Source organism: Salmo salar, unplaced genomic scaffold (assembly GCF_905237065.1).
Source record: "Salmo salar unplaced genomic scaffold, Ssal_v3.1, whole genome shotgun sequence".
Classification (NCBI taxonomy): Eukaryota; Metazoa; Chordata; class Actinopteri; order Salmoniformes; family Salmonidae; genus Salmo; species Salmo salar.
The window spans coordinates 10,196-27,500 of record NW_025548085.1 but is presented as its reverse complement, the minus strand read 5'-3'; the positions used below and the strand labels follow the sequence as shown (position 1 = coordinate 27,500).

General features: G+C 49.3%; 1 protein-coding gene across 1 annotated transcript in view; it reads left to right on the top strand.

Annotated features, from left to right (window-relative positions):
- The window catches only part of LOC123732635 (anoctamin-2-like), an 18,850-nt gene extending 1,924 nt beyond the window's left edge, over positions 1–16,926 (top strand). Inside the window, exons 2-8 of the mRNA XM_045711898.1 lie at positions 2,613–2,814; positions 6,185–6,296; positions 7,692–7,749; positions 8,025–8,125; positions 9,897–10,045; positions 16,508–16,660; positions 16,778–16,926. Coding sequence (XP_045567854.1) covers positions 2,613–2,814; positions 6,185–6,296; positions 7,692–7,749; positions 8,025–8,125; positions 9,897–10,045; positions 16,508–16,660; positions 16,778–16,926 — 924 coding nt within the window. The remainder of the gene's footprint in view (positions 1–2,612; positions 2,815–6,184; positions 6,297–7,691; positions 7,750–8,024; positions 8,126–9,896; positions 10,046–16,507; positions 16,661–16,777) is intronic.
- Positions 16,927–17,305: the final 379 nt, after the last annotated feature.

Sequence of the window (17,305 nt, the reverse complement as noted above, 5' to 3'; positions counted from 1 at the left end):
TCTGCCACTGTGTCTCTCTCTGTTTAGGGACAAATAGCATTCTAGTTTGCTCTGTTTTTTTGTTAATTCTTTCCAATGTGTCAAGTAATTATCTTTTTGTTTTCTCATGATTTGTTTGGGTCTAATTGTGTTTCTGTCCTGGGACTCTGTGGGGTCTGTTTGTGTTGCTGTCCTGGGGCTCTGTGGGGTCTGTTTGTGTTGCTGTCCTGGGGCTCTGTGGGGTCTGTTTGTGTTGCTGTCCTGGGGCTCTGTGGGGTCTGTTTGTGTTGCTGTCCTGGGGCTCTGTGGGGTCTGTTTGTGTTGCTGTCCTGGGGCTCTGTGGGGTCTGTTTGTGTTGCTGTCTTGGGGCTCTGTGGGGTCTGTTTGTGTTTGTGAACAGAGCCCCAGGACCAGCTTGCTTAGGGGACTCTTCTCCAGGTTCATCTCTCTGTAGGTGATGGCTTTGTTATGGAAGGTTTGGGAATCGCTTCCTTTTAGGTGGTTGTAGAATTTAACGGCTCTTTTCCGGATTTTGATTTTGTTTGGTGTTTTACGTTTTACGCTGAGGATATTATTTGGTGTTTGTCCCATTTTGTGAATTCTTGGTTGGTGAGCGGACCCCAGACCTCACAACCTTAAAGGGCAATGGGTTCTATAACTGATTCAAGTATTTTTAGCCAGATCCTAATTTATATGTCGAATTTTATGTTCCTTTTGGTGGCATAGAAGGCACTTCTGGCCTTATCACTCAGCTCGTTCACAGCTTAGTGGAAGTTACCTGTGGCGCTGATGTTTATGCTGAATATTGTATAGTTTTTTTTGTGCTCCAGGGCACCGGTGTCTAGAAGAAATTTGTATTTGTGGTCCTGGCAACTTGACTATTTCCTACATAATCTGTGCAGAAGATCTAGGTGCTGCTGTAGGCCCTCCTTGGTTGGGGACAGATCTAGGTGCTGCTGTAGGCCCTCCTTGGTTGGGGACAGATCTAGGTGCTGCTGTAGGTCCTCCTTGGTTGGGGACAGATCTAGGTGCTGCTGTAGGCCCTCCTTGGTTGGGGACAGATCTAGGTGCTGCTGTAGGCCCTCCTTGGTTGGGGACAGATCTAGGTGCTGCTGTAGGCCCTCCTTGGTTGGGGACAGATCTAGGTGCTGCTGTAGGCCCTCCTTGGTTGGGGACAGATCTAGGTGCTGCTGTAGGCCCTCCTTGGTTGGGGACAGATCTAGGTGCTGCTGTAGGCCCTCCTTGGTTGGGGACAGAAGCACCAGATCATCAACAAACAGTAGACATTTGATACATAGACACCACTAGTCAGCTGTTTCTACCATCAGGCTGCTGAATAGACACCACTAGTCAGCTGTTTCTATCCCCAGACCATCAGGCTGCTGAATATACACCACTAGTCAGCTGTTTCTACCATCAGGCTGCTGAATAGACACCACTAGTCAGCTGTTTCTATCCCCAGACCATCAGGCTGCTGAATAGACACCACTAGTCAGCTGTTTCTACCATCAGGCTGCTGAATAGACACCACTAGTCAGCTGTTTCTACCCCCAGACCATCAGGCTGCTGAATAGACACCACTAGTCAGCTGTTTCTATCCCCAGACCATCAGGCTGCTGAATAGACACCACTAGTGAGCTGTTTCTACCATCAGGCTGCTGAATAGACGCCACTAGTCAGATGTTTCTATCATCAGGCTGCTGAATAGACGCCACTAGTCAGCTGTTTCTATCCCCAGACCATCAGGCTGCTGAATAGACACCACTAGTCAGCTGTTTCTACCATCAGGCTGCTGAATAGACACCACTAGTCAGCTGTTTCTACCATCAGACCATCAGGCTGCTGAATAGACACCACTAGTCAGCTGTTTCTACCATCAGGCTGCTGAATAGACACCACTAGTCAGCTGTTTCTACCCCCAGACCATCAGGCTGCTGAATAGACACCACTAGTCAGCTGTTTCTACCATCAGACCATCAGGCTGCTGAATAGACACCACTAGTCACACAGACAGACAGATCGTTGTTACAGTTGTAAATATGTACATTTTCTTTAAATGTTTATTATTGTTTCATTCACTTATCTTTTTGACCTGAACTGTTGGAGCTGAAGAGTTGTACAGTACCCTGGGATTACTGTACCCTGGGATTACTGTACCCTGGGATTACTGTACCCTGGGATTACTGTACCCTGGGATTACTGTACCCTGGGATTACTGTACACTGGGATTACTGTACCCTGGGATTACTGTACCCTGGGATTACTGTACCCTGGGATTACTGTACCCTGGGATTACTGTACACTGGGATTACTGTACCCTGGGATTACATCTGCAACACTGTGCGTGGGACTAATACAGTAATGTCTCTCTGTCCTAGTTCGGGCTGTGGGACTAATACATTACTGTCTCTCTGTCCTAGTTTGTGGCTGTGGGACTAATACAGTAATGTCTCTCTGTCCTAGTTCGGGCTGTGGGACTAATACAGTAATGTCTCTCTGTCCTAGTTTGTGGCTGTGGGACTAATACAGTAATGTCTCTCTGTCCTAGTTTGGTCTGTGGGACTAATACAGTAATGTCTCTCTGTCCTAGTTTGTGGCTGTGGGACTAATACAGTAATGTCTCTCTGTCCTAGTTCGGTCTGACGTTCTCCGCGGTTTTCGGCGTGATCGTTTATCGTATCGTCGTATCCGCCCTGATGGCGATGTCACCTGACCCGGAGATCAAGTCTAACGTCCGCGTTACCGTGACGGCGACCGCCGTCATCATCAACCTGGTGGTCATCCTGATCCTGGACGAGATCTACGGGGCCGTGGCCGTCTGGCTCACGGAGCTGGGTAACGCACCTCTACATTCAGATTATTACCTGGTGGAGCTGGGTAACGCACCTCTACATTCAGATTATTACCTGGTGGAGCTGGGTACCACCTCTACATTCAGATTATTACCTGGTGGAGCTGGGTAACACACCTCTACATTCAGATTATTACATGGTGGAGCTGGGTAACGCACCTCTACATTCAGATTATTACATGGTGGAGCTGGGTACACCTCTACATTCAGATTATTACCTGGTGGAGCTGGGTAATGCACCTCTACATTCAGATTATTACCTGGTGGAGCTGGGTAACGCACCTCTACATTCAGATTATTACATGGTGGAGCTGGGTAACGCACCTCTACATTCAGATTATTACCTGGTGGAGCTGGGTACACCTCTACATTCAGATTATTACATGGTGGAGCTGGGTAACGCACCTCTACATTCAGATTATTACATGGTGGAGCTGGGTAACGCACCTCTACATTCAGATTATTACATGGTGGAGCTGGGTAACGCACCTCTACATTCAGATTATTACATGGTGGAGCTGGGTAACACCTCTACATTCAGATTATTACATGGTGGAGCTGGGTAACGCACCTCTACATTCAGATTATTACCTGGTGGAGCTGGGTAACACACCTCTACATTCAGATTATTACATGGTGGAGCTGGGTAACGCACCTCTACATTCAGATTATTACATGGTGGAGCTGGGTAACGCACCTCTACATTCAGATTATTACATGGTGGAGCTGGGTAACGCACCTCTACATTCAGATTATTACCTAGTGGAGCTGGGTAACGCACCTCTACATTCAGATTATTACATGGTGGAGCTGGGTAACGCACCTCTACATTCAGATTATTACATGGTGGAGCGGGGTAACACCTCTACATTCAGATTATTACCTGGTGGAGCTGGGTAACGCACCTCTACATTCAGATTATTACCTGGTGGAGCTGGGTAACGCACCTCTACATTCAGATTATTACATGGTGGAGCTGGGTAACACCTCTACATTCAGATTATTACATGGTGGAGCTGGGTAACGCACCTCTACATTCAGATTATTACCTGGTGGAGCTGGGTAACACCTCTACATTCAGATTATTACCTGGTGGAGCTGGGTAACGCACCTCTACATTCAGATTATTACCTGGTGGAGCTGGGTAACACTCCTCTACATTCAGATTATTACATGGTGGAGCTGGGTAACACCTCTACATTCAGATTATTACATGGTGGAGCTGGGTAACGCACCTCTACATTCAGATTATTACATGGTGGAGCTGGGTAACGCACCTCTACATTCAGATTATTACATGGTGGAGCTGGGTAACACCTCTACATTCAGATTATTACCTGGTGGAGCTGGGTAATGCACCTCTACATTCAGATTATTACCTGGTGGAGCTGGGTTACGCACCTCTACATTCAGATTATTACATGGTGGAGCTGGGTAACACCTCTACATTCAGATTATTACCTGGTGGAGCTGGGTAACACCTCTACATTCAGATTATTACCTGGTGGAGCTGGGTTACGCACCTCTACGTTCAGATTATTACATATTTGTGTCTTTGACCTGTCCTGTTTGTGTTATGTCAGATTTCTCAAATAATTTTTCATACGGTCTCCTGAATAAGACGTCTCTCTCTCCTCTCCTCTCTCCCATCCCTCTCTCCTCTCCCCCATTCCTCTCCTCTCTCCTCTCTCTCATCCCCTCTCTCCTCTCCCCATCCCTCTCTCCTCTCCTCTCCCCCATCCCTCTCCCCATTCCCCTCTCCTCTCCCCATTCTCCTCTCCTCTCCCCTATCCCCCTTTCCCTCCTCTCCATCCCATCCCTCTCTCCTCACCTCTATTCCTCCCTCTCCCCATCCCCTCTCCCCTCCTCTCCATCCCATCCCTCTCTCCTCACCTCTATTCCTCCCTCTCCCCCCATCCCCCTCTCCCCTCCTCTCCATCCCATCCCTCTCTCCTCACCTCTATTCCTCCCTCTCCTCTCCATCCCCCTCTCTCCTCTCCTCTCCCCATCCCTCTCTCCCCTCCTCTCCTCTCCCCCTTTCCCCTCCTCTCCCCCATCCCTCTCTCCTCTCCTCTCCCCCATCCCTCTCCTCTCCCCATTCCCCTCTCCTCTCCTCTCCCCCTTTCCCCTCCTCTCCCCATCCCCCTCTCTCCTCCTCTATTCCTCCCTCTCCCCATCCCCCTCTCCCCTCCTCTCCCCTCCTCTCTCCCCTCCTCTATTCCTCCCTCTCCTCTCCATCCCCCTCTCCCCTCCTCTCCCCTCCCTCTCTCCCCTCCTCTATTCCTCCCTCTCCTCTCCATCCCCCTCTCCCTCCTCTATTCCTCCCTCTCCTCTCCATCCCCCTCTCCCCTCCTCTCCATCCCCCTCTCTCCTCCTCTATTCCTCCCTCTCCTCTCCATCCCCCTCTCCCCTCCTCTCCCCTCCCTCTCTCTCCTCCTCTATTCCTCCCTCTCCTCTCCATCCCTCTCCCCTCCTCTCTCCCCTCCTCTATTCCTCCCTCTCCTCTCCATCCCTCTCTCCCCTCCTCTATTCCTCCCTCTCCTCTCCATCCCCCTCTCCCCTCCTCTCCCCCTCCTCTCTCCTCTCCTCTATTCCTCCCTCTCCTCTCCATCCCCCTCTCCCCTCCTCTATTCCTCCCTCTCCTCTCCATCCCCTCTCCTCTCCATCCCCCTCTCCCCTCCTCTCCCCCTCCTCTCTCCCCTCCTCTATTCCTCCCTCTCCTCTCCATCCCCCTCTCCCCTCCTCTCCATCCCCCTCTCCCCTCCTCTATTCCTCCCTCTCCTCTCCATCCCCCTCTCCCCTCCTCTCCCCTCCCCTCTCCCCTCCTCTATTCCTCCCTCTCCTCTCCATCCCCCTCTCCCCTCCTCTATTCCTCCCTCTCCTCTCCCCCTCCTCTCTCCCCTCCTCTATTCCTCCCTCTCCTCTCCCCTCCCCTCTCCCCTCCTCTATTCCTCCCTCTCCTCTCCATCCCCCTCTCCCCTCCTCTCCCCTCCCCTCTCCCCTCCTCTCCTCCCTCTCCTCTCCATCCCCCTCTCTCCTCCTCTCCCCCTCCTCTCTCCCTCCTCTATTCCTCCCTCTCCTCTCCATCCCCCTCTCCCCTCCTCTATTCCTCCCTCTCCTCTCCCCCTCCTCTCTCCCCTCCTCTATTCCTCCCTCTCCTCTCCATCCCCCTCTCCCCTCCTCTCCCCCTCCTCTCTCCTCTCCTCTATTCCTCCCTCTCCTCTCCCCCTCCTCTCTCCCCTCCTCTATTCCTCCCTCTCCTCTCCATCCCCCTCTCCCCTCCTCTCCCTCCCTCTCCATCCCCCTCTCCCCTCCTCTCTCCCCTCCTCTCCATCCCCCTCTCTCCTCTCCCAGAGATCCCCAGGACAGAGAGTAGCTTTGAGCAGCATCTGATTCTGAAGGTCTTCCTACTGAAGTTCATGAATGCCTACGCCCCCATCTTCTATGTAGCTTTCTTTAAGGGACGGTACGACACAGACACACACATGGGGTTGGGGTTAGAGGTTAGGGTTAGGGGTTAGGGTTGGGGTTAGGGGTTGGGGGTTAGGGTTAGGGGTTAGGGGTTAGGGGTTAGGGGTTATGGGGTTTGGGGTTAGGGGTTAGGGTTAGGGGTTAGGGTTAGGGGTTGGGGGTTAGAGGTTAGGGGTTAGGGTTAGGGTTAGGGGTTAGGGGTAGGGGTTAGGGTTAGGGTTAGGGGTTAGGGGTTAGGGTTAGGGGTTGGGGGTTAGAGGTTAGGGGTTAGGGGTTAGGGTTAGGGGTTAGGGTTAGGGGTTAGGGGTTAGGGGTTAGGGGTTAGGGGTTGGGGGTTAGAGGTTAGGGGTTAGGGGTTAGGGTTAGGGGTTAGGGGTTGGGGTTAGGGGTTATGGGGTTAGGGGTTAGGGGCTAGAGGTGAGGGTTGGGGTTAGGGGTTAGGGGTTAGGGGTTAGGGGTTAGGGTTAGGGGGTTGGGGTTAGGGGTTAGGGATAGGGTTAGGGGTTAGGGGTTAGGGTTAGGGGTTATGGGGTTAGGGGTTAGGGGTTAGAGGTTAGGGGTTGGGGTTAGAGGTTAGGGGTTAGGGGTTGGGGTTAGGGGTTAGGGATGGGGTTGGGGGTTAGGATAGGGGTTAGGGTTAGGGGTTAGGGTTGGGGGGTTGGGGGTTGGGGTTAGGGTTGGGGGTTGGGGTTAGGGATGGGGTTGGTTGGGGTTGGGGGTTGGGGTTGGTTGGGTTGGATTGGGGTTGGGATGGGGTTGGGGTTGGGTTGGGTTGGTTGGGGTTGGGGGTTGGTTGGGTTGGGTTAGGGGTTGGGGGTTAGGGGTTAGGGGTTGGGGTTGGGGTTGGGGGTTAGGGGTTGGGGGTTGGGGTTGGGGTTGGGGGTTAGGGGTTAGGGTTAGGGTTGGGGTTGGGGTTGGGGGTTGGGGTTAGGGTGGGGGTTGGGGGTTAGGGTTAGGGGTTGGTTGGGTTAGGGTTAGGGTTAGGGGTTAGGGGTTAGGGGTTAGGGGTTGGGGGTTGGTTAGGGGTTGGGGTTGGGGTTAGGGTTAGGTTGGGGTTGGTTGGGGGTTAGGGGTTAGGGTTGGGGTTGGGGGTTAGGGGTTAGGGTTGGGGTTGGGGGTTGGGGGTTGGGGGTTAGGGGTTAGGGGTTAGGGGTTAGGGGTTAGGGTTAGGGGTTAGGGGTTAGGGGTTAGGGGTTAGGGTGGGTCTGTGTGTGGGGAGCCCCAGCAGGACTGTAAACAGACAGGACTCCCTGCTGAATAGAACAGGTCTTTAACAGCCTTTATGGAATTACACTCACCCTGCTGTGTGTGTGTGTGTGTGTGTGTGTGTGTGTGTGTGTGTGTGTGTGTGTGTGTGTGTATGTGTGTGTGTGTGTGTGTGTGTTAACAGGTTTGCGGGCAGGCCAGGAGACTATGTCTATGTTTTTAATGACTACCGGATGGAGGAGGTGAGAGGGGTTTTGGGGAGTGTGTGTGTTTGGGGGAGTGCTTGCACGCTAATGTTTGTGCTTACACCTTTCTCTCTCTCTCTCCTTTTTCTCTCTCCCTCTCCTCTCCTCTCCCTCTCCCTCCCCTCCTCTCCCTCTCCTCTCCTCTCCTCTCCTCTCCTCTCCTCTCCCTCTCTCTCCCCTCTCCTCTCCTCTCTCTCTCCTCTCCTCTCCTCTCCTCTCCTCTCCCTCTCCTCTCCTCTTCCTCTCCTCTCCTCTCCTCTCCTCTCCCTCAGTGTGCTCCTGGAGGATGTTTAATAGAGTTATGTATTCAGCTCAGCATCATCATGGTGGGGAAGCAACTCATTCAGAACAACGTGTTTGAGATCGGCATCCCGTGAGTTCACACACTGCCTCCTCTATATCTGGCATTATCACATTCTGCTGAAGGACATTTTCTCTCCTGACTTTGAGCCTAACATCAATACCAGGGATTGAATATTTTAATGTTAGGACGTTCTCTACCACTCTGTGCTGCTTCACTGGGGCCCATAGTGGCTCATAGTGGCTCATAGTGGCTCATAGTGGCCCGTAGTGGCTCATAGTGACTCGTAGTGGCTCGTAGTGGCTCATAGTGGCTCATAGTGGTTCATAGTGGCTCGTAGTGACTCGTAGTGGCTCGTAGTGGCTCGTAGTGGCTCGTAGTGGCTCATAGTGGTTCATAGTGACTCGTAGTGGCTCGTAGTGGTTCATAGTGTCTTATTTAATATTTGAATGTTAGTATGTTCTCTACCACTCTGTGCTGGTTCACTGGGGCTCATAGTGGCTCATAGTGGCTCATAGTGGCTCGTAGTGGTTCATAGTGGCTCGTAGTGGCTCGTATTGGTTTATAGGGGTTCATAGTGGTTCATAGTGTCTTATTTAATATTTTAAAGTTAGGACGTTCTCTACCACTCTGTGCTGCTTCACTGTGGCTCATAGGGGCTCATAGTGGCTCATAGTGGCTCATAGTGGCTCATAGTGGCCCATAGTGGCTCATAGTGGCTCGTAGTGGTTCATAGTGACTCGTAGTGGTTCATAGTAGCTCGTAGTGGCTCATAGTGGCTCATAGTGGCTCATAGTGGTTCATAGTGGCTCATAGTGGCTCATAGTGACTCGTAGTGGCTCATAGTGGCTCATAGTGACTCGTAGTGGCTCATAGTGGCTCATAGTGGTTCATAGTGGCTCGTAGTGGCTCGTAGTGACTCGTAGTGGCCCATAGTGACTCGTAGTAGCCCATAGTGACTCGTAGTGGCTCATAGTGGCTCATAGTGGCTCATAGTGGCTCATAGTGACTCGTAGTGGCTCGTAGTGGTTCATAGTGGTTCATAGTGGCTCGTAGTGGTTCATAGTGGCTCGTAGTGACTCATAGTGGCCCATAGTGGCTCATAGTGACTCGTAGTGGCTCGTAGTGGTTCATAGTGGTTCATAGTGGTTCATAGTGGTTCATAGCGTCTTATTTAATATTTTAAAGTTAGGACGTTCTCTACCACTCTGTGCTGCTTCACTTTGGCTCATAGGGGCTCATAGTGGCTCGTAGTGGCTCGTAGTGGCTCGTAGTGGCTCGTAGTGGCTTGTAGTGGCTCGTAGTGGCTTGTAGTGACTCGTAGTGGCTTGTAGTGGCTTGTAGTGGCTCATAGTGACTCATAGTGGCTCGTAGTGGTTCATAGTGTCTTATTTAATATTTGAATGTTAGTACGTTCTCTACCACTCTGTGCTGGTTCACTGGGGCTCATAGTGGCTCGTAGTGGCTCGTAGTGGCTCGTAGTGGTTCATAGTGGTTCATAGTGGTTCATAGTGTCTTATTTAATATTTGAATGTTAGTACGTTCTCTACCACTCTGTGCTGGTTCACTGGGGCTCGTAGTGGCTCGTAGTGGCTCGTAGTGGCTCGTAGTGGCTCGTAGTGGCTCGTAGTGGCTCGTAGTGGCTCGTAGTGGCTCGTAGTGACTCGTAGTGGCTCATGGTGGCTCATGGTGGCTCATGGTGACTCATGGTGTTTTGTAGTGGCTCGTAGTGGCTCGTAGTGTCCAATAGTGTCCTGGTGTCATCGGGTTTCATCTTTCTCTCTGACTCCATCTCTCCTTTTCTCTCTCCATCTCGTCCTCCCTTCTCTCTCTCCCTCGTCAGTAAGTTGAAGAAGTTGATCCGAGCATGGAAGGATAAGGGCATTTCATTGGAGGAGAGAGAGGAGCAGCGAGCCAGACCTCCTCAACAGTGGAACCTCGACTACACCCTGGTCCCCTTCGAAGGACTGACCCCCGAGTACATGGAGATGAGTGAGTATACAGTAACAGTAGATAACAGAGGGACCAACACACTGGATACAGTAACAGGAGATAACAGAGGGACTGACACACTGGATACAGTAACAGGAGATAACAGAGGGACTGACACACTGGATACAGTAACAGGAGATAACAGAGGTGAGGAGGACACACTGGATACAGTAACAGGAGATAACAGAGGTGAGGAGGACACACTGGATACAGTAACAGGAGATAACAGAGGGACTGACACACTGGATACAGTAACAGGAGATAACAGAGGTGAGGAGGACACACTGGATACAGTAACAGGAGATAACAGAGGGACCGACACACTGGATACAGTAACAGGAGATAACAGAGGGACTGACACACTGGATACAGTAACAGTAGATAACAGAGGGACCAACACACTGGATACAGTAACAGTAGATAACAGAGGGACCGACACACTGGATACAGTAACAGGAGATAACAGAGGGACTGACACACTGGATACAGTAACAGTAGATAACAGAGGTGAGGAGGACACACTGGATACAGTAACAGGAGATAACAGAGGGACCAACACACTGGATACAGTAACAGGAGATAACAGAGGGACTGACACACTGGATACAGTAACAGTAGATAACAGAGGTGAGGAGGACACACTGGATACAGTAACAGTAGATAACAGAGGGACCGACACACTGGATACAGTAACAGTAGATAACAGAGGGACCAACACACTGGATACAGTAAAAGGAGATAACAGAGGGACTGACACACTGGATACAGTAACAGGAGATAACAGAGGTGAGGAGGACACACTGGATACAGTAACAGTAGATAACAGAGGGACTGACACACTGGATACAGTAACAGTAGATAACAGAGGTGAGGAGGACACACTGGATACAGTAACAGTAGATAACAGAGGGACCGACACACTGGATACAGTAACAGGAGATAACAGAGGGACCAACACACTGGATACAGTAACAGGAGATAACAGAGGTGAGGAGGACACACTGGATACAGTAACAGGAGATAACAGAGGGACCGACACACTGGATACAGTAACAGGAGATAACAGAGGGACCAACACACTGGATACAGTAACAGGAGATAACAGAGGGACCGACACACTGGATACAGTAACAGGAGATAACAGAGGTGAGGAGGACACACTGGATACAGTAACAGGAGATAACAGAGGGACCGACACACTGGATACAGTAACAGTAGATAACAGAGGGACCAACACACTGGATACAGTAACAGGAGATAACAGAGGGACTGACACACTGGATACAGTAACAGGAGATAACAGAGGTGAGGAGGACACACTGGATACAGTAACAGGAGATAACAGAGGTGAGGAGGACACACTGGATACAGTAACAGGAGATAACAGAGGGACTGACACACTGGATACAGTAACAGGAGATAACAGAGGTGAGGAGGACACACTGGATACAGTAACAGGAGATAACAGAGGGACCGACACACTGGATACAGTAACAGGAGATAACAGAGGGACCGACACACTGGATACAGTAACAGTAGATAACAGAGGGACCAACACACTGGATACAGTAACAGTAGATAACAGAGGGACCGACACACTGGATACAGTAACAGGAGATAACAGAGGGACTGACACACTGGATACAGTAACAGTAGATAACAGAGGTGAGGAGGACACACTGGATACAGTAACAGGAGATAACAGAGGGACCAACACACTGGATACAGTAACAGGAGATAACAGAGGGACTGACACACTGGATACAGTAACAGTAGATAACAGAGGTGAGGAGGACACACTGGATACAGTAACAGTAGATAACAGAGGGACCGACACACTGGATACAGTAACAGTAGATAACAGAGGGACCAACACACTGGATACAGTAAAAGGAGATAACAGAGGGACTGACACACTGGATACAGTAACAGGAGATAACAGAGGTGAGGAGGACACACTGGATACAGTAACAGTAGATAACAGAGGGACTGACACACTGGATACAGTAACAGTAGATAACAGAGGTGAGGAGGACACACTGGATACAGTAACAGTAGATAACAGAGGGACCGACACACTGGATACAGTAACAGGAGATAACAGAGGGACCAACACACTGGATACAGTAACAGGAGATAACAGAGGTGAGGAGGACACACTGGATACAGTAACAGGAGATAACAGAGGGACCGACACACTGGATACAGTAACAGGAGATAACAGAGGGACCAACACACTGGATACAGTAACAGGAGATAACAGAGGGACCGACACACTGGATACAGTAACAGGAGATAACAGAGGTGAGGAGGACACACTGGATACAGTAACAGTAGATAACAGAGGTGAGGAGGACACACTGGATACAGTAACAGGAGATAACAGAGGGACCGACACACTGGATACAGTAACAGTAGATAACAGAGGGACCAACACACTGGATACAGTAACAGGAGATAACAGAGGGACCAACACACTGGATACAGTAACAGGAGATAACAGAGGGACCAACACACTGGATACAGTAACAGGAGATAACAGAGGGACCAACACACTGGATACAGTAACAGGAGATAACAGAGCTGAGGAGGGACAAACACAATACTATTAAGACATGCTATAGATGGAAGGAAAGTAGTGTGGAAATCTCTCCAAAAACAATTAGGCAACAGCAAATGATATCCTTTCCGGACAACTTCCTGGACAAAACATTTCACTGTAATAGTGAAGGTGTAAACATGGCAGTAGAAAACCTAAACAGTATATTTAACATCTAAGCTTCCCGATAAAATCTAAAAATATCAAGCAGACAACCTCAGAAAACTACGTTTCATCTGAGTTTCTGTGTCCTGTGGATACTTGCCTTGGAAAAAGTTTTAATTCCTCCTTGACGTTTTTCCTATTTTGTTGCATTACAACCTGTAATTTAAATTGATTTTTATTTGGATTTCATGTAATTGACAGACACAAAATAGTCCAAATTGGTGAAGTGAAATGAAAAAAATTACTTGTTTAAAAAATAAAAAAAATGGAAAAGTGCTGAGTGCATATGTATGCTATGAAGCCCCTAAATAAGATCTGGTGCAACCAATTACCTTCAGAAGTCACATAATTAGTTAGATTGCACACAGGTGGACTTTATTTAAGTATCACATGATCTGTCATATGATCTCAGTATACAGTTGAAGTCGGAAGTTTACATACACTTTAGCCAAATACATTTAAACTCAGTTTTTCACAATTCCTGACATTTAATCCTAGTATAAATTCCCTGTCTTAGGTCAGTTAGGATCACCACTTTATTTCAAGAATGTGAAATGTCAGAATAATAGTAGAGAGAATGATTAATTTCAGCTTTTATTTCTTTCATCACATTCCCAGTGGGTCAGAAGTTTACATTCACTCAATTAGTATTTGGTAGCATTGCCTTTAAATTGTTTAACTTGGGTCAAACGTTTTGGGTAGCCTTCCACAAGCTTCCCACAATAAGTTGGGTGAATTTTGGCCCATTCCTCCTGACAGAGCTGGTGTAACTGAGTCAGGTTTGTAGGCCTCCTTTCTGACACACACTTTTTTAGTTCTGCCCACAAATTTTCTATAAGATTGAGGTCAGGGCTTTGTGATGGCCACTCCAATACCTTGACTTAACTGTCCTTAAGCCATTTTGACACAACTTTGGAAATATGCTTGGGGTCATTGTCCATTTGGAAGACCCACTTGCAACCAAGCTTTAACTTCCTGACTGATGTCTTGAGATGTTGCTTCAATATATCCACATAATTTTCCTACCTCATGATGCCATCTATTTTGTGAAGTGCACCAGTCCCTCCTGCAGCAAAGCACCCCCACAACATGATGCTGCCACCCCCGTGCTTCACGGTTGGGATGGTGTTCTTCGGCTTGCAAGCCTCCCCCTTTTTTCTACAAACATAACGATGGTCATCATGGGCAAGCAGTTCCGTTTTTGTTTCATCAGACCAGAGGACATTTCTCAAAAAATTACGATCTTTGTCCCCATGTGCAGTTGCAAACCGTAGTCTGGCTTTTTTATGGCGGTTTTGGAGCAGTGGCTTCTTCCTTGCTGAGCGACCTTTCAGGTTATGTCGATATAGGACTCGTTTTACTGTGGATATAGATACTTTTGTACCTGATTCTTCCAGCATCTTCACAAGGTCCTTTGGTATTGTTCTGGGATTGATTTGCACTTTTCGCACCAAAGAATGCGTCTCCTTCCTGAGCGGTATGGCGGCTGCGTGGTCCCATGGTGTTAATACTTGCGTACTATTGTTCGTACAGATGAACGTGGTACCTTCAGGCGTTTGGAAATTGCTCCCAAGGATGAACCAGACTTGTGAAGGTCTACCATTCTTTTCTGAGGTCTTGGCTGAGTTCTTTTGATTTTCCCATGACGTCAAGCAAAGAGGCACTGAGTTTGAAGGTAGGCCTTGAAATGCATCCACAGGTACACCACCAATTGACTCAAATGATATCAATTAGCCTATCAGAAGCTTCTAAAGCCATGACATCATTTTCTGGAATTTTCCAAGCTGTTTAAAGGCACAGTCAACTTAGTTTACTCGACCCACTGGAATTGTGATACAGTGAATTATAAGTGAAATAATCTGTCTGTAAACAATTGTTGGAAAAATTACTTGTGTCATGCGCAAAGTAGATGTCCTAACCGACTTGCCAAAACTATAGTTTGTTAACAAGAAATTTGTGGAGTGGTTGAAAACACGAGTTTTAATGACTCCAACCTGAGTGGATGTAAACTTCTGACTTCAACTGTATGTAAATAAGATATTTCTGTTGAAATGTTTTTAAATGTGCAAATATTTCTAAAAACCTGTTTTCGCTTTGTCATTATGGGGTATTGTGATGTCATTATGGGGTATTGTGACGTCATTATGGGGTATTGTGATGTCATTATGGGGTATTGTGATGTCATTATTGGGTATTGTGATGTCATTATGGGGTATTGTGATGTCATTATGGGGTATTGTGATGTCATTATTTGGTATTGTGATGTCATTATGGGGTATTGTGTGTTGGTTGATGAGGATTGGTTGATGAGGATTTTTGAGAAAGTCTGTAACCTCACAAATTGTGGAAAAAAGTCAAGGGGTCTGAATACTTTCCAAATGCACTGTAACTCTGTTTCCTGTGGGTTTCTGTGTCCTTTGAATTTATTGATGTTGAGCGATAAAACAATTTCCCAAGTTGTGACCAATAAAGTACTACTCTACTCTATTCTAGTCTCAGGGTGGGTCCCCTGCTAGGTCCTGAACTCAGGGTGGGTCCCCTGCTAGGTCCTGATCTCAGGGTGTGTCCCCTGCTAGGTCCTGAACTCAGGGTGGGTCCCCTGCTAGGTCCTGGACTCAGGGTGGATCCCCTGCTAGGTCCTGAACTCAGGGAGGGTCCCCTGCTAGGTCCTGAACTCAGGGTGGGTCCCCTGCTAGGTCCTGAACTCAGGGTTGGTCCCCTGCTAGGTCCTGAACTCAGGGTGGGTCCCCTGCTAGTTCCTGAACTCAGGGTTGGTCCCCTGCTAGGTCCTGAACTCAGGGTGGGTCCCCTGCTAGGTCCTGAACTCAGGGTGGGTCCCCTGCTAGGTCCTGAACTCAGGGTGGGTCCCCTGCTAGGTCCTGAACTCAGGGTTGGTCCCTGCTAGGTCCTGAACTCAGGGTTGGTCCCTGCTAGGTCCTGAACTCAGGGTTGGTCCCTGCTAGGTCCTGAACTCAGGGTGGGTCCCCTGCTAGGTCCTGAAATCAGGGTGGGTCCCCTGCTAGGTCCTGAACTCAGGGTGGGTCCCCTGCTAGGTCCTGAACTCAGGGTGGGTCCCCTGCTAGGTCCTGAACTCAGGGTGGGTCCCCTGCTAGGTCCTGAACTCAGGGTGGGTCCCCTGCTAGGTCCTGAGCTCAGGGTGGGTCCCCTGCTAGGTCCTGAACTCAGGGTGGGTCCCCTGCTAGGTCCTGAACTCAGGGTTGGTCCCCTGCTAGGTCCTGAACTCAGGGTGGGTCCCCTGCTAGGTCCTGAACTCAGGGTTGGTCCCCTGCTAGGTCCTGAACTCAGGGTTGGTCCCCTGCTAGGTCCTGAACTCAGGGTTGGTCCCTGCTAGGTCCTGAACTCAGGGTTGGTCCCCTGCTAGGTCCTGAACTCAGGGTTGGTCCCTGCTAGGTCCTGAACTCAGGGTGGGTCCCCTGCTAGGTCCTGAACTCAGGGTGGGTCCCCTGCTAGGTCCTGAGCTCAGGGTGGGTCCCCTGCTAGGTCCTGAACTCAGGGTGGGTCCCCTGCTAGGTCCTGAACTCAGGGTTGTTTTTGGTGTGTTTATCATCAGCTGGTGTATGTCTGGAACACCCTGCCCTCCAGCTGTTTGTTGGTGTGTTGCAGAGGACTACCAGATAAGATAATGACTTGTTCCATGTTGTTCCTCTCAACGAACACTTTGTGTGTTCTCTCCCCAGTTATCCAGTTTGGTTTTGTGTCTCTGTTTGTGGCGTCGTTCCCTCTGGCTCCTCTCTTCGCTCTCCTCAACAACGTCATCGAGATCCGCCTCGATGCCAAGAAGTTCGTCACCGAGCTGCGACGACCGGACGCTGTCCAAGCCAAAGACATCGGTAACACGCCCTCTTCGCCAAGACGCACACGTGTCCACACACACAGATCCACACCCCTCCACTCTTCTCTCACAGTTCTGTTCTCTCTCTCTCTCTCTCTCTCTCTCTCTCTCGTAGGAATCTGGTACAACATCCTGAGTGGAATGGGAAAGTTCTCTGTCATTATCAATGTAAGTGTTAACATTGGCGCGCACACACGCATTCTGAGAACACGCTGTGTATTTTTGCACACTGGTGCAATAAAGGAAATATTCACCCATTTTTAATGTTATATCTGCTTAGTGATGTTCTATCGTTTCCCGAGGGTCATTTAATGTTTTCATGTGTATCTGAGCTAATGCCGTTCAAGCAGGCAGAAATCCGTCCGGTAGGAAGTAGCCCTGTGATAGTCAGTCACTACACTGGAAGTTAATATGAAGTAGCCCTGTGATAGTCAGTCACTACACTGGAAGTTAACAGGAAGTAGCCCTGTGATAGTCAGTCACTACACTGGAAGTTAATAGGAAGTAGCCCTGTGATAGTCAGTCACTACACTGGAAGTTAACAGGAAGTAGCCCTGTGATAGTCAGTCACTACACTGGAAGTTAACATGAAGTAGCCCTGTGATAGTCAGTCACTACACTGGAAGTTAATATGAAGTAGCCC